Source organism: Suricata suricatta, chromosome 10 (assembly GCF_006229205.1).
Source record: "Suricata suricatta isolate VVHF042 chromosome 10, meerkat_22Aug2017_6uvM2_HiC, whole genome shotgun sequence".
NCBI classification, from domain to species: domain Eukaryota; kingdom Metazoa; phylum Chordata; class Mammalia; order Carnivora; family Herpestidae; genus Suricata; species Suricata suricatta.
Window position 1 is genome coordinate 101,964,058 of NC_043709.1, and position 25,639 is coordinate 101,989,696.

General features: G+C 44.2%; 1 protein-coding gene across 3 annotated transcripts in view; it reads right to left on the reverse strand.

Annotated features, from left to right (window-relative positions):
• Nucleotides 1-25,639, reverse strand: part of NINJ2 (ninjurin 2) — a 78,899-nt gene that overhangs the window by 26,953 nt on the left and 26,307 nt on the right. Inside the window, exon 1 of one of the 3 annotated variants that reach the window (XM_029954580.1) lies at nt 24,722-24,812. The exons of 1 other annotated variant lie outside the window; for it this stretch is intronic. In XM_029954580.1, the coding sequence (XP_029810440.1) occupies nt 24,722-24,733 (12 nt within the window). In that variant the 5' untranslated portion in view covers nt 24,734-24,812. Of the gene's footprint in view, nt 1-24,679; nt 24,813-25,639 lie in introns of those variants that run through there. One more of the 3 variants, XM_029954579.1, reaches the window with a different exon arrangement.

The window sequence follows — 25,639 nt, forward strand, 5'->3', positions numbered from 1 at the left end:
CGGTGAATGGTGTAGACCTGGCCACAGGCCACCTTCAGAGAAGGAGCTCACTAATGACTCAGGCTGGACTTGTAAGAAATGAAGAAAAAGGGAGGGAGATGTTTAAAATATGGTAATCTCAACAAAACTAAAAGACAACTGACAGAATGGGAAAAGATATTTGCAAATGACATACCAGGTAAAAGGTTAGCATCCAAAATTTATAAAGAGCTTATCAAACTCAACAGCCAAAAAACAAGTACTCCAGTGAAGAAATGGGCAAATGATACAAACAGACACTTTTAAAAATAAGACATCCAGATGGCTAACAGACACATGAAAAGATGCTCAAGATCACACATCAGCAGGGAAATACAAATTAAAACCACAATGAGATACTATCTCACACTTGTCAGAATGGCTAAAATTAACAACTCAGGAAACAACAGATTTTGGTGAGGATCAGAGATAGGGGAACACTTTTGCATTGCTGATGTGATGCAAGATGGTATAACTACTCTGGAAAACAGTATGGAGTTTCCTCAAAAAAAAAAAAAAAAAAATAGAACTACCCTATGACCCAGCAACTGCACTTCTAGGAATTTATCCAAAGGATTCCAAAATGCTGATTCAAAGGGGCACATGCACCTCAATGTTTATAGCAGTGCTTTCAACAATAACCAAACTATGGGAAGAGTCCAAATGTCCATCAACTGATGAATGGATCAAGATGTGGTTTATATATATAGTGGAACACTACTTGGCAATGAAAAAGAATGAGACCTTGCCATTTACAACAATGTGGATGAAACTGGAGGGTATTATGCTAAGTGAAATAAATCAGTCAGAGAAGGACATACATGATTTCACTCATATGTGGAATTTGAGAAACTCAACAGATGAATGTAGGGGAAGGGAAGAAAAAATAAGACATAAAGAGAGAGGGAAGCAAACCATTAGAGACTCTTAAATACAGAGAACAAACTGAGAATTCCTGGTGGGGTGTTAGGGGGCAATGGGCTAAATGGGTGATTGGCATTAGGAGGGCACTTACTGGGTGTTATATGTAAGTGATGAATCACCAAATTCTATTTATGAAACCATTATTACACCATCTGTTAACTCACTTGGATTTAAATAATATTGGGAAAAAATAAATAGAAAATAAAATCTGGTAATTGATTGAATCTATGTGTCTTGTTGGAGTCATTCGTCCTAATGTACACCAGACTGTTATTAGCAGTTACTTCTGGATAATAGAATTAAAAGAAATGTAAAATCTTTTTAAATATACAGTTCTAAAATGTTTGTTTTGACAAGAATGTATTCCTTTTATAAGTAGAAAAATAAAAATATTAAAATAAACCGATAAAATACAAATTTAAGAAGTATTTCCTTTTCAGCTAATTTGTCAGCAGGTCTCAAGAACCTTAAAAATGTGCTTACCATTTCCATTTTAGAAAATTATTTTAGGAAAATAATCAGAAATGTGTGCAAAGATTTAGCTTTAATAATATTTATGAGAGTGAGATGCCTGGGTGCTCAGTCAGTTAAGACACCAACTCTTGATTTCATCTCAGGTCATGATCTCGTGGATTGTGAGTTTGAGTCCCGCATCAGGCTCTGTGCTGACTGCTTGGGATTCTCTCGCTCTGTCTCTTTGCCCCTCCTTTGCTCACACAATCTCTCTCAAAATAAATAAAAACAGAAATGGTAATAAATAATAATAAATAAATAAAGGACTATTCATGGGGGCATCTAGGTGGCTCAGTTGGTTAAGCGCCCGACTCTTGATTTTGGCTCAGGTCATGATCTCACAGTTCGTGGATCAAGCCCTGATCAAGCTATGCTGACAGCACAGAGCCTATTTGGGATTTTCTCTCTCTCTGCCCCTCCCCTGCTAGCGTGTGCATGCAAGCTCTCTGTCTTTCTCTCTCTCTCAAAATAAATAAATTGGAAAAAAAAAAAAAAAGACCTGGCTTTAAAAAAAGAGTATTCATGATGATATGCACTTGATAATTAAAAAATAAAAATATGAATCTCTGTAAAAAAAGAGTATTCACAATGGTGCTATTTATAATAATAGTGAGAACTAGATATAACTAACAATAGGGGGTTGGTTGAAGACTTATGATAAAATTATACTATAGGATGATATTCTTTTATCTTAGTTTTAGTTTAATTAAAATGTTTATTTATTTTTGATAGAGAGAGAAGTTGAGAGAGAAAGCAGGGGAGGAGCAGATAGAGGAAGAGAGAGAATCCCAAGCAGGATCCACACTGTCAGTGCAGAGCCTAACTCAGGGCTTGATCCCACAAGTATGAAATCAAGAGTTGGATGTTTAATCGACTGACCCACCCAGGCACCCCTTATTTATTTGTTTTTTTTAAATGTTTTTTTTTAAATTTATTTTTGAGAGACAGAGAGAGACAGTGTGAACAGGGGAGGGTCAGAGAGAGAGGGAGACACAGAATCTAAAGCAGGCTCCAGGCTCTGAGCTAGCTGTCAGCACAGCTGGATGCGGGGTTTGAACCCACAAACCATGAGATCATGACCTGAGCCGAAGCTGGATGCTTAACTGACTGAGCCACCCAGGCGCCCCTGTTTTTAAGTAATCTCTACACCCAATGTGGGCTCAAACTCATGACCCCAAGATCAAGAGTCACATGCTCCCTCTGACTGAGCCAGCCAGGTGCCCCAATATTTTAAATGCTACTTACTTTACAAAAAATAAATAAATGCTAGTTACTTTAAGTGTTATTATAAAAGAGTTATGATGACAGACACTTAGAGTTGAATACAAAGTAGGATCGAAATTATGCATAAAACAAAAGTCTGGGAGACTGCAAATGAAAATGTTAGCTGGTTATTTGAGGGGTCAGATTACGGGCTTATTTTGATTCTGCGTTATCTTTCTGAAATGTTCAAAGATGCTATAATAACATATATTACATTGTAGTCGTATTGTAAAATAAGCCTTTTTTTAAGTTTATTTATTTATTTTGAGAGAGAGAGAGAGAGGCAGAGAGAGAAGGATGTGGGGCTCGATCTCATGAATTGTGAGATCATGATCTGAGCTGCAATTGAGCGTTGGAGGTTTAACCAATTGAGCTGCCCAAGCACCCAGTAAAATAAACCTTTTAAGATTAAAACAATTCTGGAAAGCCTGGGTGGCTCAGTCAGTTAAGTGGCCGACTTCAGCTCAGGTCAGATCTCACAGTTCGTGGGTTCGAGCTCTGCAACAGGCTCTGTGCTGCCAGCGCAGAACCTGGGGCCTGCTTCTGATTCTGCGTCTCCTCTCTCTGACCCTCCCTTGCTCATGCTCTGTCTCTCTCTCTCTCTCTCTCTCTCTCTCTCTCAAAAATAAATAAACATTAAAAAAATTTTAAAAAAAGATTTAAAAATTTCTGGCAGCTCTCAGGAAGAGCTGTGCTTTAATAAAATCACCTTTTTGCACCAAAAAAAAAAAAGAAGAAAAAAACAATTAAAACATTTCTATTCACTGAGAGATGAAAATAACAAAGCCGAAACCTAGAAATTTAGGGGGGCTCATAGCTCCCAAGAATAGGTAGGTTTCCTAGAAGTAATGGCAAACATTCACTGAGAAGCAGAGGCCGGACTAGGTTTCTTGCAATCTCTAACCCTTACAAGGTTCAGTTCCAAAAGGTGAGGGTGATTAGCCTCATTTACAGATGAATAAACGGGTTCAGAGAGATGAAGAGATACAAGATTCCACAGCATGTTCCTCGCTTTGTTGGCATGTGGACCAGCTTGCGGACTAGGAGCGCTCAGTACCCCCAGAGTGTGGAAACTCGGAGGCCCTCATGGTCCTGCCCCTGGGCTTGCCTCTCATCAGTAAGGTCAGAGGGATCAGACTTGCACCCCAGCACACCTGAGTGGGGACTCACATTCCTCCCTAAGATGTCCCCCACTGACTCACTGGTGACAATGATCACGTTGCTGGTGTCTGAACACAGGACACCTCCAATGCCAACGTTTACACACCTCAGGCATTGCCCCCCTCCCCTCTTCTGCCTTGACGTTCAGCAGCCTTCCTCTGCCTGGTTTCTGATCTTGGGGAATGTTGCCCAGAAGCAAACTGGTGCTGGGATTCTTCTCTACTCCCCGGACTGCCTAAACAACTGGGGGGTGTTGGTTGCCACCAAGCTTCAACACCTTAGGTCTGAATTTCTCAGAGTGAGTCTTGGGAGGTCCTTTTGAACTGGGTCCTCTAAGAGACATGAAATGAAGGTCGCTAAAGCTAGGGGGAAAATGGAGCTAGAATCTTCAAAAAATGGGTTGAGTGGAGAAATGGTTTGAAATTGGATTGATGCAGGGAGGGGGTGGTGGCAGAACTATTGTTCAGCATCTTTTCTCCCCCCCGCCACCATTTCTGTTAGTGTTGTTCTATTATGTAATTCAAGAAACCTAACCCTGACTTCTCAAAGCGAAGAAAAAGATACGTAGGCATTCCCCTGAATCCCTCAACAGTGAAACGCCCCCAACTCCTCTGTCTTTGGAGGGTTAGGACAGACTGGGTCGAGTCCACATTGACTTAAAGGCTTATTTATTCAGCTCCCTCTTCTATGTCATTTGTTCATCATTGATTGCATTTGCAGAATCTGGAAGAGTAGCCAGTAGTGACTGCTCTGTAAATATTTGTTGAATAAATGAACGAACTGGGTTTATATCCTCATTCAGAACTCATGCTGAGGCTTTCAAATAGGGATGTGCTTTTTGTATTATTTGCTATTAATAAAAGGAGATATCTTTTTAAAAATAAAAGAAAGTATTTTCAGTGGAAAAGGACTGTCAAGTTAGGCGCAGTTGATTAATTTGTCTGACTCAATAAACACCATTTTTAGGAACATCCTCTAAGGAAGTCAATAGCAATCCCTCAACTCACCATTAGATTGAGAACAAATGTGTCACCTCAGATTTCATCTAATGTGTTGATAACTGTGGTATCTTATGCACTGTGCATAAGATAAGCGGGAGACTTGCACATTCAAGAGTGATGACGCTGGAGACGTGTTAGAAATGGTGGGTTGACCCAGGAAATTCCTTTACAACAGCTTTATTGAGAAATAGCTCACATACTATACAATTCACCTACCAAAAGTGTCTAATTCAGTGGCTTTTAGTATATTCGCAGAGTTGTGCTACCATCACCACAATCAATTTTATTTTTTTTACGTTTATATTTATTTATTTTTAGATAGAGCACATGTGTGCATGCCAACAAGGGAGGGGCAGAGAGAGAGACGGAGAGAGAGAATCCAAAGCAGGTTCCACACTGTCAGCACAGAGCCTGACGCAGGGCTTGATCTCATGAACCATGACATCTCATGGATCATGAGATCTCACAGACCATGGGATCATGACCTGAGCTGAAATCAAGAGTCAGAGGCTTAACCGACTGAGTCACCCAGGTGCCCCACCACAATAATTTTAAAACAGTTTTATCACCCTGAAAAAAACCCTCCTTCCTCATTTTTTCTCCATCACGTGGACACCATCCTAGGCAACAATGGATCTATTTTCCCTCTGTATAGATTTCCCTATTCTGGACATTTTATGTAAATGGTAGTATCTGTGACTTTGTGACTTTGCTAAGCATAACCTTTTCAAAAGTCATTCATGTTGTAGCATGTATCAGTACTTCATTTCTTTTTGTCATTAAATAAAATTCCATTGTATGGATATACCACATTTTATTTATCCCTCTTCAGTTGATGACCATTTGAATTGTTTCTGCTTTTTTGGCTATCATGAATGATGTTGCTTTTGAACATTCATTATGCAAATATATACACCTAAGAGTGAAATTGCGGATCATGTGGTCTATGTTTAACTTTCATTTAATTATTAAACAAAATTTGTTTTTATTTGAGAGAGAGAGAGAGAGAGAAAGAATCCAAAGCAGATTCCATGCCCAGTTGTGAAGTCCAATGAGGGGCTCAATCCCATGACCTCAAGATCCCAACCTGAGCCAAAATTAAGAGTCCATCACCCAGTTGACTGAGTCACCCAGGTTCCCCCATGTTTAACTTGTTGAGGAACTGTAAGACTGTTTTCCAAAGTGGCTGCACCATTTTACATTCCCATCGGTACAATGTGAAGTTCCAATGTCTCTACATCCTTAATAGCATTTGTTATCATCTGTGTTTGTGATAATAGCGTCCTAGTGAGTATCAAGTGGTATCTCATTGTAGTTTTGAAATTGCATTTCCCTGGTGGCTAATGATGTTGAAAATTTTTTCATGTGCTTATTGGCCATTTGCATATCTTCTTTAGAAAAAATGTAATGTAGGTCCTTTGCCCATTTTAAAATTGGGTTATTTGCCTTATTATTATAGATTGTAAAAGTTCTTTATACATTCTGGATGCAAGTCCCTTATCAAATATATGATTTGAAAATATTTTCTCTCTTGTGTAGCTTTTCTTTGCATTTTCTTGATGATATCATTTGGAACACAAAAATGTTTAATTTTCATGAGCCCAATTTATTTTTTCCTTTGTTACTTGTGCTTTTGATGTTATAGATAAAGAAGGCTTTGCCTCATGAAAGTTTACTCTTATATTTTCTTGTAAAGTTTAAAATTTTTAGCTCTTACATGTAGGTCTTTGATCCATTTTGAGTTAATGTGTGTGTGTGTGTGTGTGTGTGTGTGTGTGTGTGTGGTGAGAGGTAGCGGTTCAGCTTCATTCTTTTGTGTGTGGATCTCCAGCTGTCTTGGCACCCCTTGTTGAAATGACTATTCTGTCCCTCACTGAATTGTCTTGGCATTCTTACCAAAGATCAATTGATCACACACCCGAAGGTTTATTTATGGACTCTTAATTCTATTTCATCGGTCTGTATGTTTATCCTTATGCCAATATCACACTTGATAACATGTTACTGTTGCTTGGCAGTAAGTTTTAAATTTGGGATATATAAGTCTTCTAAACTTGTTCTTCTTCAAGATTGTTTTGGCTATTCTGGGTCCCTTGAAATTCCATATTTTTTGGATCAATTCTGCAAAGAAGTCGGTAGGATTTTGAAAGGGATTTTTAAAAGTATAAACTGCAAGGACAAAGAGAATGGGAGAAGAAAGTAGAGTAAGGAGAGGTAAAGGATTTGGCCAAACAGTAGACACTGTGGCCTAATGCCTGCAGAAAGGAACCAGTCATAGGACATGAGCAATTCAGGAAGGCACTGGATTTGGAAACCTAGGTTTCAAAGAATGTGGGGGTGAAGGGCAGCGCTGAGATGGGGAATGAGCTCAAAGTCTATTTGCAGAGCAGTCCAGCCCTCCAGCTTTCCCCCAACACCCTCCCAAAACCTAGAGACAGCTCCTCCTCAAGGCAAGAGATTAGACATTTGTTCTTTTCTAGAGCAGTGCTCTTAAACTGTGGTTCATGAACTGGTTTGGGGCCTACAAACTTTGTTACTGGCCCTAACATGATAAGTACAGAAAGGAAGCATCAATGTTTAGGATTTTTATAGAAATTTGAAATTGCCTCAGCATTCAAGTGTGTTCTTAGTAGATTCTTTTTTCTGAACAGGATGTAGACCAGTTTAGATGTTTGGACTCCTATTGTGAGTCATGTGTGGTAAGAGATATGTACTAGCCATGCGCGTTAGAATTATGTGTGGGTCCCTGACAGATAAGAAATTTAAAACCTGGTCCTTCACCACAGACAGCTTGCAAAGCCTGCTTGAGCCGCTGACAGACTCAGTTGTGTGTATAGTAAGGAGAGGGTTGAGGTACCTGGTTAAAAATCTACGTTCTCAACAGTAGAATATCCGGCCTTCCTCCCACACTCATTCAAGAAAATTGGCAGCTAGGCTTATACCCTCCCCCAACACCTATCCCCAGACAGGAGACTAGAAGATTCTTATCAGAAAAGACTTAATGGCCCAGAGAGGCTTTTAAACACCGACATTTAGAAGTCCCCTCAGAGAAAAAGCCGCTGGATACCTTATCTCAATATCTCTACAGTAAACTTCTTCAATGGACAAGCTCTTCTTGTGCACCGAAAGCTTAAAATAAAATTTAAAAGGTTTGTTTTATTTTTTGAATAGGCTTTATGCTGTGGCTCAGAATTTAAAAGACTCAAAAGGTACAATGAAGAGATCTTTGTCAGTTTCTTCTTAGTTCCTCTTCCAGTAAACTGTTCAGTGCCTCCCTCTTTAAATTTTTTTTTTTTTTTTGAAAGAGAGAGTGCGAGCAGGGGAGAGAGGCAGAGGAAGAGAGAGAGAATCTCAAGCAGTCTCCATGCTCAGTGCAGAGCCAGACACTGGGCTCAATTCCACGACCCTGGGATCATGACCTGAGCTGAAATTAAGAGTCAGATGCTCAACCAATTGAGCCACCCAGGGGCCCCTGCCTCACTCCTTAATATAAACAGAAAGCCTACGTGAAAGACAGAGGCCAAAATAAAGAAATAAGAAATGTAGAGAAAAGAGAAAAGAATGTAGAGAGAAGAAAAGTTCAAGAAAGGAAAAGAATAATGTTCTTGGAGACAGAAGAGAGGCTATTACACCCATGAAATAAGAATAGTGGCCTATTAGAAAAAGGAATATTCAGAGAACAACAAAAGAGAACTCTGAGAAATTAAAAATGGAAATATTTAAAATTCAACTAGAAAAGTTAGAAAAAGTTGCTTATAAAATCTTACAGAATGTAAAGTAAAGAGGCAGGAGATGGAAAATTAGATACAGAAGATAGGAAGGTCAAGGGATCAGGTCAGGAGATCCAGCATCCTAATAACGGGAGCTCCAGAGGGACTGAACATAAAAAGAGAGGGGAAAAATAATTAAATGAATAATCAGAAGAGGTTTTTTTTTCTACAACAGAAGGATATAAGTTTCCAGGTCAAAAAGACTCATCAAATGCCCAGAATAATGAAGGAGGAAAGATCCATCCCAAGGCACATCATTGTGAACTTTCAGAATGCTAGGGGTCAGAGAAAGAAACTAAAAACTTTCAGAATGAGGAGCGCCTGGGTGGCTCAGTGGGTTCAACGTCCGACTTCCGCACAGGTCATGATCTCATGGTTTGTGAGTTTGAACCCCACGTCAGGCTCTGTGCTGACAGCGCAGAGCCTAGAGCCTGCTTTGGATTCTGTGTCTCCCTCTCTCTCTGCCCCTGCGCCACTTGCTCTCTCTCTCAAAAATAAACAAAACAAAAGTTTTTAACTTTCAGAACAAGATACAAAGGATAGAGGATTGAAATAGTATTGGATATTACAACACCTACTCTGGAAGCTAGATTTCTATACTTTCTACTATTGAGTATAAAGACATTTAAAAAAAAAAATTCTTTTAATGTTTATTTTTGAGAGAGAGAGAGAGAGAGGCAGGGAAGGGCAGAGAGAGAGGGAGACATAGAATCCGAAGCATGCTCCAGGCTCTGAGCTGTCAGCACAAAGCCTGACACAAGGCTTGAACTCACAAACTGTGAGATCATGCCCTGAGCCAAAGTCGGACGCTCAACTGACTGAGCTACCCATGCGCCCTTCAGTCATATTAGTAAGTAAAATTTTACTTCCATTGATCACTTTCGCAGGAAGTTACTGGAAGATATGTTCCACCAAACCAAAGCTGTAAAGCAAGGAAGCAGAGGACATGGAATCCACAGGACTGGGTAGCTTTATCTCAGCCCTAACCTGGACAGAGGGCAAAGGAAGGAAGGGATAAAGGAAGAATGGAGCAATGAAATACATGCAAGGAAAATGCAGAGTCAAGAAACCGGGAGGATCCTCTTTGGCTCCCACTCCTCTTGGGGTGTATTTTTAGTCCCATACTTGGCTTTGTGAGACACTCCAATATCCTTTAATAAATTCCTCTTGCTTAGCTAGTTCACATTGGATTTCAGTCACTTGCAACCAGAAGACTCTTTCTGATACCTCTGCCACTCAAGGAATTAGAACCACCAACATCAGTATCACGTGGCAGCTTGTTAGAAATGCCGAATCTCAGGCATCTCCCAGACCTACTCAACAGAATCGGATTTGAACATGATTCCCTACGCACATTAACCCCTGAGAAGCACTGTCCTAGCATATCCACCTTGCAGAATTGAGTGCTGGGTATATTGTAGGTAATATGAAAAATACCTCACCACATTGTAGGTACTTTGGAAGGTATCGATTATTATGAAGAAGGAGAAGAGGAAGAAGGAGGAACTAGGAACACTCGAAAATGGCGATCTCAGTTCTTGTGTCCATAGTAAAGTGTGGTTCTGAACCAAACTGCAAAAACAGCAATGGCAAACAGAAAAGGCCAAGCACATTTGTACCAGTAAACAGGTTTCAGCTCTACTCCAGGAACCTGTCAGGTTAGTCAGTCCAGGTGTTGATGCGGGAAACCATGAAGGAAAGCTACCTCTCAGGCGTGGCAGTAGGCTGTGAGTGAGTGACAGACAACTCAGCGTCTGGATGATGCTGGGCGGGGAGATGCGGAGCTGCTGCCCTTTCTCAGCGGGGCACGTGTTCTGCCTCAACGCTCAGGAAGTAGGTCAGGAGGAAATATCCTGAGTGAACAGCGCCAAATTGCTTTTTCAGGCAGAAATCCGTGGCCCATAGGACTGGGGGTGGATGGGGAATGGGAAGGACAGGAGGTTGGGGGCCCCGCTGCGGGGTAGGGGTAGGAAATCGCATCCCATTCTTGGCAGGAGCAGGATCGCCTCTCACATAGTTTTCCTGGCTCCAGTCCTCTGGCTGTGGCATTCAGCCACTGCCTGTGCTGGGGGTTCCAGTGACTTTCTAATGCTGAGCAAATCTGAATAAAGGCTGGGATTTGAAAGATCTTAAGGGAAGGAGATGTGCTTGTAGAAAGCCAGGGTCCCATCTCAGCTGTCCGTGCGCTGTGGATAGAGGGTGATTATCCCAGGTCCGACCTCTGCAGGCGTTATCACTGGCCATCGCTTCTAACTGCTCACCAACTGTGCGTCACTGAACTCAGCCCTGGAGATTCTTTACCAGGGAAGCACCGCAGCCTTCAAAGAATTTACACAATAGAATCTCCAGTCCTTTAAAACATCTATGGGAATCGTGTCTATCCAGAAAGAACAAACTCCACCATCATCAAATGGCTGTCTTTGTGAAGGCTGATTGTAGCCACCACCATCGTCATAAAAGCATACGTTACTTGTGAATAGCAGCGAGCAATAATGTACTTATTATGCACCAGCTCTTTGCTAAGCTCTTCACATATTTTTTTAAGTTTACTTATTTATTTAGAGAGAGAGAGAGAGAGAGAGAGAGAGAGAGCAAGCATGCACGAGCAGAGGAGGACCAAAGAAAGACGGAGAGAGAGAGAATCCCAAACAGTCTCCACGTTTAGCACAGATCCCAGCCAGAAGTGGGGCCCTGTCTCAGCTGAAATCAAGAGTCAGCGGCTTAACTGACTGAGCCACCCAGGTGTCCTTCCCTACATATTAATTCATGTAATCCTCTTAACAACCTTGGGAGGTGAAATGCAAGTTCACCATTGTACAGATGAGAAAGCTGAGGGTTAGGTTAAATGAGATCACATAGTCAGTGGCAGAATCAGGATTCAAACCCAGGCAGCCTGGCTCCAGAGACCGGTTTTTTTTTTTTTTTTTAACTATTCATTATATTTAAACTATGGATGCAGGGGTCTGCAATAGTTCTCCTGCAAAGGAATCCCACCTCTGCCTTAAACAAGCTCTCTGATTTTCACCAAATAACTTGAAGGCAATATGGTAAGGGGCAAGCACAGAGGTGTCAGAGTGAAATGATCTGGATTCTACTGCTGGTGCTGCCACATCAAAAGGAAGGACACTTCAGCTGACTGAATGTCCAAAACAATAGGTACGGGCACCTTCCATGTTTGCTCTTTCCATCACTGTCCCTCACTGCGTTTCCTTACATGTAAGGAGGAACAGGTGATTTCAGTGATTCGGGCTGGACAACACTCACTGAAGAGTTACTATGTGCACAAAGTGCTTTGCCAGGCGCTGAAGGGCAGAGACAAATGAAGTGGAGACTGCCTTGGCAAGACTTACCGTCCAATTCTCTTTCACTTCCTAGATGCTGTGGAGTTGAAAAAGGCCATTATTACCCCATTTTTTAAAAATGGGGGAGCAGCGCCTCAGGTTAAGCATCCAACTCTTGATCTCAGTTCAGGTCATGATATCTTGGTTTGTGGGATTGAGTCCCAAGTGGGGCTCTGCACTGACAGCACAGAGCCTGCTTGGGATTCTCTCTCCCCCACTTCCTGCCCCTCCCGTGCTGGCATGTGCATGCTCTCTCGCTCTCTCCCTCTCTCTCTCTCTTTCCAAATAAATAAATAAACTTAAAAAAAATAAAATGAGGAAGTCATTTTTAAACACTCAGTTCAGTTGTAGCCAGAATGTGACCCTAGGCTGATTCTTAGCTCGGGGCTCTTTCTGCTCCCAACCCTCCCACTTCATCTTGACATCACTGTGACTAAAGGCTATAAAGTCCACTTTGAATTCCTCACTTCCCACAGTCATTTTTGTACCTCCCTTCTGTCTTCCCCATCCTGACAAGTGTACACACACACACACACACACACACACACACACACAGTGCTGGACCCTTGAAAAATGCAGGATCAATACAGTTGAGCAGCTAAAAACCAGCCCCCTCTGTCAGCCCTCCTTTCTCTTCTGGAACCCAAAGTGCAGAGCTGAAAGGGTGAATGCAAAGTCAGCAAAGCCACAGCTACCATATGCATCATGACTCATTAACCCATCCGCTGACTCGGAACTGAAGCCTCTTGCCCTGTCAAGTAATGACGGGTGCACAGGAAGATCTCAGCTGAAGATAAGATTGGTCTGGTGGCCAAAAGGAAGGGGTTAGTGAGCACAACCTTCTGTTAGACACATTTTCTACTGCCATGGTCTCTTCTATGGAGCCAGGACGGTGCCCTTCACATAGTAGGTGCCGAACACAGCTTTACTGGTGGATTCACTGCTCTGAAGTACTCCGCCCAGCACAGCTGCAGGATGAGGTTGCTAGGCAGAAACAAAATATGTGGGTCTAGTGCCTAAAGGAAATGATTTCAACTCCCTCTTGTTTAGCAGAGTTGAGCTACGTCCAGGAGAACCGCAGCTCTGAAGATGTGTATTCTTTAAAGAACTCTGTGTTATACATTCATTTCTGCAATCTGTCCCAAGAACTTCCTTTTCTATCCCCTAAGTTAGGATAGGGGAAGAGGCACATCATCCCGTGCTTTCTCGAAGTGGCGTAAGAGCACAGAGAGCTTTAGACATTGCTTAGTCTAAACTTGTCCTGGTCACATCTTCCTTAGCATTCCACATCCATGCCTCCATGCTTGCCACATCTCTTCTTTGGCAATAACTCCCAAGGCTAGAGCCAGGAGAGATGAAAACTTCCGTGAGCTTCCAGGAACCAAAGTCCCTATTGATTGCTATAGGAGGTCATCCCCCAATATCTATTTGACCTTCCTACAGAGTGGTAGAATTTCTTTTTAATTTTATTGTTAAATGTTTATTTACTTTTGAGAGACAGAGAGACAGAGCACAAGCCAGGGAGGGACAGAGAGAGAAGGAGAGACAGACTCTGAAGCAGGCTTCAGGCTCTGAGCCGTCAGTACACAGCCCGATGTGGGGCTTGAACCCACAAACTGGGAGATCATGACCTGAGTCAAGTTGGACCTTTAATGAACTGAGCCACCTAGGCACCCCAGAGTGGCAGGATTAAAAAAAAAAAATGTTTGTTTGTTTATTTATTTTGAGAGAGAGAGCAGGGGAGGGGAAGAGAGAGAGGGAGAGAGAACCTCAAGCAGGCTCTGTGCTGTCAGCACAGACCCCCATGTGGGGCTCAATCCCATGAACCATGAGATCATGATCTGAGCCGAAATTAAGAATCACACTTAACTGACTGAGCCACCCGGGTGCCCCCAGAGTGGTAGGATTTTTGACTGGGTGCATGACCACCTAACTAAAGTCAATATTTCCCAGTTTCTCTTACAGTATGTCCACATGATCAAGTTCTGGATAATAAGAAGTTAGAAGGAATAATCATGCACTTAAAAGGAAGGCCCGTGTCTTCCCTATTCTCTTTTTCCCTGGTCAGACTATGGATACTGTTGTGAACCATCTTTAACCGTGTGCATATAACAGGTATCCTAAGAATACAGTAACAAGCTAGAAGGGGACTGGGTCTCTAATATTGGGGAGCCACCACAGTAGCCCTGCACTGTTTGCACTCAGACTGTTACCCACAGAACAGAAATAAACTTCCATGTTGTCTAAGCCCTTATTACTTTGTGTCTTATCAGAGCTACCAAACTTGTATCTTAATTAACACAACCCTCCTTGGGGTGCAAGGCCACTCACAGCCTCTCCTTCTCTGAGATCCCCCCACTCTATTTACCTAGGAGTAGCTAGTGAGTTTTATTTATGAGAGATTGTCATGGTGGTCTATGAATGCAAATGCGTGGCTCATCTGGCTGTGGCTGAGTGGACCAGGGTTAAGTATCCCATTCAAGCAGGGCCAGTAGATTCTCTCTCCCATAAATCTGCAAATGAGAATCACTACTGCTATCCAACCACTGATGATTACAAGAACCAAGATACATAGGGAGAAGCTGAAATGAAAGGCCAGTCAACCCCGGAGAGGCAGAGCTGCCTGGGTTGATATTGGTTTCCTGGTTTCTGATTTCAGGCCTTTGTATGGCCTCCCTGACTACTCTGCCCATGGTTCCTAGAAGGGACCCTAACATCTTACAATAAATTTTCCCTTTTGGTCTTAGATACTTTAGGTTGATTTTTGTTGCCTCTAGCCAAAAGTATCTAAGTGTCTTCTGATCCTTGTAAAGACCTGTGTATCCTTGTAAGCTGGGGGCCCACACGTCTGCGGCCCACCCCCGGGCACACTGGACCCTTTTATCATTACAATAGAAGGATCTGAGGTGAAGTAAATGGATGGAGTGATTGACTGGTTGACTGGCTAACAGGTCAACCATGGATTTTCCAAGGGACGCTATGTAGGCCTCATGGAATCACAGAATTACAGGTAAAAGGGCCAAAACCATCAAGCAAAGTGTGCCCAAGGCCACACAATCCAGTGGCAGAGCCTGGACAGGAACCCTGGCCCCGGATCCCTAGGCTCTCTCGACCTCCCCGGCCATCAGGCTGGTGTGATTTGGGAGGTGCTCTGACATACCAGGAAAAGCTCTCACATGCTGATGAGCAAACTCCCTAGGACTTCTATGTCAAACCTGTTGTTTCTGTGGCTTCTGAGAGGAAAAATGCAAAATCATCTATTTCTCCTTTTTTCTGGGTCATTCTTTCTAATTCTGCATCTCATTGTGGATTTTATTTTATTTTTAATTTTTTAATGTTGATTTATTTTTGAGAGAGAGACAGAGTGTGAGCAGGGGAGGGGCAGAGAGGAAAGGAGACAGAGTCAGAAGCAGAGACTCCAGGCTCTGAGCTGTCAGCACAGAACCTGATGTGGGGCTGGAACCCACAAACCATGAAATCATGACCTGAGCTGAATGAAGTTGGACGCTTAACCAACTGAGCTACCCACGTGCCCCTCACTGTGGATTTTAAGGAATAAACAGCTTTCCTTCCATGGAAGGAGTAACGAGTGTACCTCTAGTGTGTACGAGGTGGCACTTTCCAGCTGCTATGTTATTTAAACCCTGTAAGAATCCATTTTCCAGGAAAGTGAGGTTGAGAAAGAACAGTCAACTTGCCCATGACACAGAGCTAGTAGGGATGGTAATAGGAAAGGAAGCCTGGGCGGCCTGGTTTGAAACCCTGTGTCTTGTACACGACGTTATAGTGACTCCTGAAGTTTCATCTTTTTCTGTCCTTTTGGCTATAACTCTCCAGCTTTCTCCATGAGCACCTGCTCAGCAAGGCTTGATTGCGGTCACTCAGTCGGTGCTGGGCTGTGAGACCTAGGCCACAGTGGGGGAGGGGACAGTGTGCCAGGTGAGGCCCTTGGGCCGTGGGAGGCTCTGCAGGTAGTACTGCCCTCACAGTGTGCTCTCTCGTTCCCCTCTAGAGTCTGTCCTCCCTCACTCTTGGCCTCCATCTGTTTCCCACTTTGCCTCATGGCTCTTCTCCATCCCCAGACATTCTTTAGTGCCTGGGCACTAACATGATTCCAGCCTCCCTCCTGTCCTCAGCAAGCACATCTTGTTCCTCCTGCGCGTTGCCTTCTTCAGAGAATTCATCCAGCTAGCTCATGTTTTTCCTCAGGGAAGGCAACAAATACCTCCTGCCTTAGAGCTCAGCCTGCTTGCTTTTCAAGCTGCGTTTGCACCCGGAGCTGACTATACAGCTCAGGTTCCCAGAGGCCTGAGGGCAGGACTATGTCTTCACATGCAGGGTGGCATGCATTGTCAGCACCCTATGAGAAACAAACAGCTGTCATGTAAAGACAAGGAAGCTGCCAGGCCTGGAAGACGTAAGCCTAAGGTCTTGACCTCATCCATTTAGCACTCAAGCTCATGTCCCTGACACCACCCACAGAGGCCATGCAGGGACTCCAGGAAGATTCCACACTTCTATGGTCTCTCTGAAGAATCAAGGGTAAGCAGTTACGTGAATGCATAGAAGGGTGTGTGGCTTGGGAAACCTTCTCTAATTTACTGTGGGTTATAGAGTCAATAGTCTATAGTTATCTCTCATGTCTAAGAAATGAGTGATTCTCAAAGGGGAAATGCAAGCCCCACTAGAAGTTTCATCAAGCTTTGGGGACCAGAGAAATAAATGGGAACATTTTATATTTATCCAAAGGAGCATGATTTTTTAAAAGGACAGACTCTGCCCAAACAAAGGATGTACTACTTCCATTCTTTTCTCTACTTGGAGAAATTCTACGTACTCTTTTTAAAAGTTTTTAAATGTTTATTTATTTTTGAGAGAGACAGAGAGTGAGCAGAGGAGGGGCAGAGAGAGAGGTGGGGGGAGAGAATCCCAAGCAGGCTCCACTCTGCCAGTGCAGAGCCAGATGCAGGGCTTGAACCCATGAGCCATGAGATCCTGACTAGAGCCATCAAGAATCAGAGGCTTAACTGATTGAACCACCCAGGTGCCCCTCTACTTACTCTTTAAAGTCCAACTCAACTGGGAAGCCTTACTCAGCCCCATAGTCTAAATTTATCCCTCCTTCTCTGTTCTCCCAAAGCATTTGGTTCATTCCACTAGTACACCATGTACCACGGGTATTACAGAGGGCTACGTGAGAGACTGTCACCTCATGGGCTGCCTGCCCCCAGAGCATGGGAAATGAGCCTCACATGACTTCCTGTACCCATTTCAGGGTCAACTGACAGGCAAGAGAAGATCCTGTTGATTGACAGAGAGGTGGTGTTGATGGAGGAAATGTGTGGGAAGAAAGGACGGAAGAGAAAAGTAAGGAATATTCCCCAGGAGATAGGATGTACATTACAGGGGATTTTATCTACTGTGAAGGGCTTCAGAAAGGAGTACTTTAATGGGCTAACAGCCAGTTAGTTAGAAAAAGCGAATAAGAATTTTCTGGGAGCAGAGGAGTCTCCCAGGAAGGACTGGTTCAAGGCAATTTCTGAGTGTGGAAAACCAGGACCTCGCTGCTATTCTGAACAGTTGCTTGGCCTAGATTGAAGACAAAGTCCTACAGACGGAAAGACTGCGAGAGCAGACTTGGCCTTCACCAGGAATGGAAGTGAGGAGGAAAGGAAACAAGGCAATGTAATAACCTGGTCATTGGAACTAACTGTGTCAACATGCACTGAGTAATCAGACTGGGCACTTATAATTACTAATCTTTCTATGGTATATACCTCAAGATTTTTTGCATTGTGCTGACTGATTATGGATTGCATTAAGGAGAAAAGGAATGTATGTAGGCTCAGGGGCTTGATCTTGGGAGGACAAATGTCTGGATCCTTGGGTGATAGAAGCACAAAGTGTTCAAGGGATGGAATGCTGGCAAATCAGCTGTGTGGTGCTCTCTTCATTACAGTGGAAAAAGTGACAGGGCAATGACAAGGACAGTGTTACAAGTGTCACCAAGAAACCCATCCCCACCCCCTCTCCAAAGAGGAAGGAGGCCAAGATCCCAAGACAAGGATTTCCTGACTATGAAATGGGGCAGTCTACCGATCTCTAAATTCAAAGCCAGACTTCTGAGTGGTATAAGGAAACCACATAGTGATCTCATTTCTCATACCTTTAAGCTTTGTCCAAAGTGGAACACCCTTCCATACATCAGCCTTGTGTGACCCGATTCTGGAGCAAGAATTCTTAGTTATGCCAGTAAAGGATTACAAATCCCTTACTTTACTTTCCAAAATAAATGCTGCAAGTCGCTGGCACATGTGATGCTAGAATTGCCCGCATTTCATTAAAAGAGTGGAATGAAAGCCTAAGGGTGCCTGGGTGACTCAGTCGGTTAAGCACCCGACTGTCAGTTTCTGTTCAGGTGATGATCTCGAGATTTCGTGAGATGGAGCCTCACGTCAGGCTGTGCGCTGATGTTGCAGAGCCTGCTTGGGGATTCTCTCTCTTTCTCTCCCTCTCTCTCTGCCCCTCCCCTACTCATGCTATCTCTGTCTTTCTCAAAATAAATAAATAAACTTTAAAAAAGGAGTCACCCACTGCTGTTGTCCTGGGTCCCCTATCCCGACGCAAGCAAGGCTGTTGTAGTGGAGGCTGGCACACACTAAGAGGACATCAGTAGAAGGACGCTGGGAAGAGCACGTAGCAGTCAGAGCACAGTGTCCCTGGCACGGTGTCCCAGAGCAGGCTGCTTCCCTCACAGTTAAAGCTCTGGCCTGTGGAGAAACACCCTTGCTAATGCCTACCTCTCTGTATCCTTCTCCCCAGCATTCTTTCTGCCTCCCAGACCTGTTCACAATAGCTGATGAGGCAAGTGTCCTGGCCAAAGCACAGTTTACCTCCCTTTATTCCTGGGCTTGTAATTAAGGGGTGTCTGTGAAGCTCTCAAGCTCCTTGGGATAAAAGGACTAGTCTGGCCCCTGTGCTTTTTCTCACGGTTCCCTGCGCTCTACAAGGTGGTTATTGCCAAGGGAGACTCACATAGCCAAGGGAGGCGGCTCCCACCAGGGCCCTCAGCCAGGCTCGCAGGGTGCCCTTGCCTCTGCGCCCCAGGCCCCGTGGCATCAGCATGTTTTCTGTTCTCTGCTCGTTCCCTAGGATGTTCTGATTTCCTCACCTCGGACCTCTTTGTTCAGCCACAGAGGTTAGGCAGTGGCTGTGGGGCAGCCAGGCCAGAGCCCAGCTTCCCAAGAAAGAGCCTGTCCTTCACAAGGTGATCCGGGGTCACCTGTTCTCAGATGCCTTGGTCACCCCGAAGCCTGGTCTTTCACTTCTCTGAGACTGGTTGAGATTCTCTCTCTCTCCCTCTCTCTGCCCCTCCCCTGGTCACTCACTCACACACACACACTCTCTCTCTTCTAAAGAAAGAAACGTTTATAAAGTGCCTCGGCTTTGGTAAGTATAGACAGATTGGTTTCCTTTTCTAAGAAACACTGTCAACTATGATCCGGTATAGATTCTGGTCTGTAAGTCTTCTTCGAATAGCCAAAAATGAATGGCTTGTTCCGCCTAACCCAGTGCCTTTCCTGTCTCAGAGTAACTGCGCTTTCTGACCCGGCTTAGGGGACAGTATAGTATAAAGTTACAGAAGTGGTGCCCGAAGTTCACCGGACTGAACTCTCCAGATACGACCATGAACCTCTTGCTTCTCCTTCTTAAGGATGATCTCGTTTATCTTTGCCCAATGAAAGGGTGATTATATATTTGGACTTGGGTACTATTTGCCGAGTCTCTTCCTTTCTAGAGAGAAGAATTATACTCTGCCACGCTCTAGGAGGAGCCTCAGACCAAGACAGGGCATGACCTACATGAATCAGAGACCTGGGACGTGTGGGAGAGATTACAGCCTGCATCTTTCATCACTGCCGTTCCCAAGGGGGAGGCCCTGGGGCTTCATGAAGGAAACTTGAGTCTCAAGAGAGTTCGCTCATCCTGCCCAGCTCTGAGCAAGAGCTGTGGGGTGAAAAAGGAAAGGAGTGGGATGAACCGCAGGGAGCTCTTTTCTCCTTTCCCTGCCTCCTTTTCCACCTGCTCTGCCTCCCACAGAAATTGTCAGGAGAAAGAACAAAGCGGGCTGGTAATAGCCCAATATTCTCTGCCCGGACACTCTCCTCTGCTTTCTCTGGCTCTGGCTTGTGGGAAGCAACCTAATGCTATTGTATTCCTTTGCAAATCACCAAGCAAGCTCTTATTTCAAAAACTCCAGAGGCATATTTACATACTATTTGCATATAATTTATACATTACAGAGGGTTCTCCTTCAAATGTTCACACTGAGTCCTATCACGGTAAGATCAACATCCTTAAACAGATAAGCATTTGATCCTGGCTTCTATGTCACTGCGGTTTCCATTTAGGACATGGTACATTCATTCTCAGCTTTGTCATTCTGGTTGGGTAATTTACAAAAATCATTCCATTTACATGGTCTGCAAAAAGGGAATAATAGGGGCACTTGTGCGGCTCAGTCGGTTAAGCATCCGACTTCGGCTCAGGTCATGATCTCACGGTTGTGAGTTTGAGCTCTGCATCGGGCTCTGAGCTGTCGAGCCTGGAGCCTGTCTTCGGATTCTGTGTCTCCTTCTCTCTGCCCCTCCCATGCTCATGCTCTGTCCCTCTCTGTCTCTCAGTAATAAATAAACATTAAAAAATAGGGGGATAATAACCCCTGCCTTTTACATGGGGCTGTTATGAGGTTTTAACAATGAGATTGCAGGAGGTCTCCTGGCTGGCTCAGTCGGTAGAGCACTCGACTCTTGATTTTGGGGCTGTGAGTTCGAGCCCTATGTTGGGTGTAGAGATTATTTAAAAATAAAATCTTAAAAAAATATGAGATTGTAGATGTAAAATCATTTTACAAACTGTAAAGAACAGGAACAAATTTCAGGTATTATTACTGTTATTAAAATCATTCAGTGAAAAAGAGTATCCTGGTAATCCTAAAGGGATAAAGCACTTCCAAAGGTAAGTAGGAGAAGATGACTTATTGATTTAATGTCAAACTGCATAAAAGACCTCTCTGACCTCTTCTGCAGTTTTCTAGGTGCTGGATGGCAGCGACCCTGTTCTGTCGATAGGACTATTCTAACCTATAGGATCTCCTAGCTGGACAAGGCCAAGGTTCAGCCCTGACCACAGCATGGCTAAACATTCTGTGGGAAGTCAGTGTGAGGTGGGGGTAGATGTGGTGAAAACGTCCAGAAGCCATGCTCTTCTAGAGCTCTTTAACATCAGTGCAGGAAGAAATTTAGTGATCAATGCACAGCCCCTCCATTTGACAGATGAAGAAATTGAGGTTCAGAGAAGTGTATAGCTTGCTCAAGACTCCTAGTAGGCTTCAGTGAGCAGTCCTGGTAACCCAGTGAAGGTCAAGGTCAGTCAAAACAGTACCATGTGACCACATCAGAGCACTGGGCTCCAGGGAGATGGTGGTGTTGGGTCAGGAGCTGAACTACCTCTTGCTCCAGACATTCTGTCTCAGTCTGCAGAGCAAAAGAGGCTCTCAGCCTCCCAGAATAGCAAAAGGCAAACACACTTGGTTAAGAAGAACCCTTGAGTGAGAGACAAGAGTGGAGAAGAAAACTCACACACCTTTCTCCAAATCTTGCATTTAGCCCACTGTCTGGACGCAGCTGATTTTAAAAGTCGGAGCTGCCAAAGCCTTGAATGGCCTCTTCTAGCCCTAGGAGAACCCTGCTCAGGTGCAGAAAAACTGGTCTCAAGACTTCCAGGCAGAGCCACATGGGCCCCACAGACAAGAGATTGTCAGAAAGGTCAGGCTTCTTTCTGACAAGGCAGCAAAAACAAATCCCAGCACTTTCAAAGGTCATGAGCCTCAGAGGAATTAGAGAGGGGGTGGGGGGCCAGCAGTCTCTTTGGAGGGGAGCAGTGGCCAGAATGAATGGCCCAGAAGGGAGGAAGTTTGTTCTCAATTTACTTCTGTAGTTACTGCCTGGTGGTCTACGGAGTGCCAGTGGGTGGGGCAGGGGATACAGAATACCTTTGGCCTCTGCTTTCAAGAAGCTTGCTGGGGAAATAAGGCTCTCACACGAGTCAAAAGAGACAAAAGGCAGAATCTGTGTTTAGACCAGTGAGAAAACGATCCTGGAGAAAGGCGAAAAATCAGTGTGGATTTACATGGTTCTGAAGGACTCCATGGAGTAGGGAAACCTTTGCAGAAGCCTATATATTCTTTAGTTGGTGAGTGGACTGGGAAGGGACATTTTAAGATGGAGGACAACCTGGGCAGAGGTGGAAATGAGTGTAGGAACTCACCCTTTATGACCTCCTCTGTACACGAGCTCTGAGCTAGAATCAGAACTGCAAAGAATAGGGGCACCTGGGTGGCTCCATTGGTTAAGCCTCAGACTCTTGGTTTTGACTTAAGTCATGATCTCACGGTGTCATGGGTTCAAGCCCTGCTTTGGGTTCTGCACTGTCAGTGCTTGAATTCTCTGTCACCCTCTCTCTGCTCCTCCTCTACTCACACTGTCTCTATCTCTAAATAATAAATAAATAGCTAGCAAAGAATAAGTGTCTTTGCCCTCATGGGATGTGTATTGTTCATGGAATCTACATGGGTCCCTGGAAGACGTGGCAAAGAGGTTTCTGATCTCTTGGAAGAGAAGGGCTTCCACATCACTGTTTAACTATGGCTGGGTTTAGAATGATTCTCTGAGTAAAGTGGTAGCAAAATAATTTAGTCCTAAGGAGGACCCGAGAATCCAGAGCCCATTCAGCCTTGCATAATATTGCATCATGGTCATCACAGCAGGCTCTGAATTCAGGCTTGGCTTTGAATCCCATCCCTGAAGCCTTCAGAGGCATGGCATTGCCACTAACCTCTCCAAGCTTCAGTCTCCTCTGTACAATGAAGATGAGAATAACACCACTTGCGGGGGTTTTGTAAGGACTAAATGGGCGGGGCTGAGCCATGGCCACCACCCTCAGCCCATGGCAGCCATTGTGTTCTGGTTTGTTGCCAAGACCGGGTGTCCCACAGATGACGCCCTCATCTGATTGTTTCCCAGGTCTGGTCGTCTGAAAGGGGCAAAGTGTTTTCCAAAGGTACATGGGGGGAAATCTGATTTGTTGGTTTAAAACCAAACTGCATTAAAGACCCTGTTGGCCTATTCTGCAGCTTTCTAGAGTGCCGGATGGCAGCACACTGTCCTGTCAAATGTCCAGAGTCCTTTCTTCCCTGGGGTGCCCTTTGGAGACCTCTCAGTGAGGGGAGGGGTGGTTGTGTGGGTGTCGAGGGGAGGCAGTTTCGGGGCCAGTGGGAGATCGGATGCTCTAAGAGCATTCTATAGCTGCACCGTCCTCCTGCAAAGAGCCCAGGAGATAGTAAGGAGGCCTGGGTTCTGGAATGGGCTCCTCCCCACCTCGCTAGGACATTTATTTTTCTGGACCACAGTTTCCTCATCTATAGAGTGGAGAAATTAAATTAGATAGTGATTCCCACTTTGTAGGAAGAGAAGGTCCTCAGTTACAGTATGGGGTCCTTGAATCCAGAGGCACACCAGTCATTGCCTAGACGCAATAAATAAATAATTCATCTCATGTGTAGGTGTGGAGCTGTTTTTCAAACACACAGAGATGCTGCTATAATTTTTAAAAACAGGTTTTAAAGGATTAGTGATTCCTTTTTATCACTATGCATGCGGTTTTTCATTTATGGATCCTAAAAGTACAATTACAATTACTTGCAGGAATACAAAAGTGTTTTAGAGGTTGTAAAGATGTACGAGCATGGCAAGTTTGGCTCCTACTGGATCAGATGACACACCGAACGTCCCCCGACTGTGGCTCTTCTTTCCAGCCTGACCCGCAAGGCCTCCCCTTCTAGCCTCAATCTCCTTCTGGAACAAACAGCAGCTACTGTTGCTCTGGAATAGTGCTCCCGTGGCAGCGAAGACAAAAATGGAAGAAAGAGGGTCAGGTAAGAAAGTCCTGTCACTTAAGAAGAGAAAGACAACCCATATAAGAAAATCTGGGAAATCCTCAGGATTCTATCGGTTCGAAGATCTTTTTTAAAAAACTGACCTGTCACTTCCCTGTATTTGTCATTGTTTCCCATTGCACACATGTTTGCAGCACATGGGAAGTGGGAGGAGTTGGAATGTCCTCCAAATTCCCCTGACACCCAGTTCCCACCTTTATCCTCTAGAAAAATGCGTTGTTTTGTTTTGTTTAACTTCAGGAGGTCACAGACTCTTTAAAAATCTGATAAAGGTTACAGACTCTCATTTTAGAAACAAAATGTAGCCACGCCTACACAAGCACATCTAACTTCCATACACAGTTTCAGCAGGTTCATTACCCCCTGAATTCACCACGGACCCTCTTGGGAATTTATAGACTTCAGGTTAGGAAATCCTGCTCTTGTGTGGTTGGCTTTCAATAAGTTTTACTTTCTCTGGGGCGCCTGGGTGGCTTGGTTGGTTACAAGTCCGGCTTCGACTCAGGTCATGATCTCACCATCGTGGATTCAAGCCCCGCGTCCAGCTCTGTGCTAGATCAGAGCCCAGAGCCTACTTCAGATTCTGTGTCTCCCTCTCTCTCTGACTCTCCCCTGCTCACGCTGTCTCTCTCTGTCTCTCAAAAGTAAAAGTAAAAAAAAAATAAGTTTTACCTTCTCTTTGTTTTCTGTAGATCTAAGCTCTATAAGACTTACAGGACTTTCCATGGGACCTCTCCGTGTTCCATTTCCCGGCTGCTATTACAGCCTCCCTTGGATTTGGGAATACTGGTTCAGAAAAAGCTTGCATCCTCTAAGGCAGAATGTCACACATGTGGACCTCATCACAATGCTAGTTTCCCTGGGGACCTGGGATACAGTGAATGGAACCACAAAAGGGGCTTAGGAACAGAGACCACCTAAGAGTCAAGCATCCCCCCTGACAGTGCCACTTTACAAGTTTCTATCCTAGGAACTCTGGACACACAGATCTTGAAATGGAAAGCTGCTCTCATCTCTGGGAAGGACCTCCCAGTTTCCACTCCTCCTGCCCGCTCCCCACCCCTGTGTGGCTCTCTGTCCACCTTCCAGTTCTGTGTGCAGACGCTTCATATATCTAAGAGCAGGAGCACTTGGAGCAAAAAATATGATCCTCGTATAATCTGAAGGTTTATCCTTCTGCTGGGGCAGCCTTCCCAGCCTGCTCAGTCCTGCGAGTCGTGAATGAACAAGCCAAACTCAAGGAAGATTTTTCCATTCACGTAAAATGTCATTCTGATTCCAAAAGCCCAGTGGTTTTTAACCAACTTGAGTCCAAGCTCATTTGGACCAAGAACATCCATCCTTAGACTTAGTTTGCATCCAACACTTGCTCTGGGATGACTGAGAGGGCAATAGGTCTGGATGGGCTTGGGGAAAAGCAACAGGTCAATCAGTGAGAGTCCAGGCTGCCAGGCTTGACTAGGATACCATAATTTGCACCAACCAAGGGAGGTAAATTCCCCAAATACCAGGATGTTGGGCAATATTTCAAAGAATGAAATTCATTGCTATTACAGCCCTTCCTTTACCCCCCACCCTGAACTCTGTGTCCTGTCCTTTTCCTCTACAATGTACTATGCAAATGATCCATTG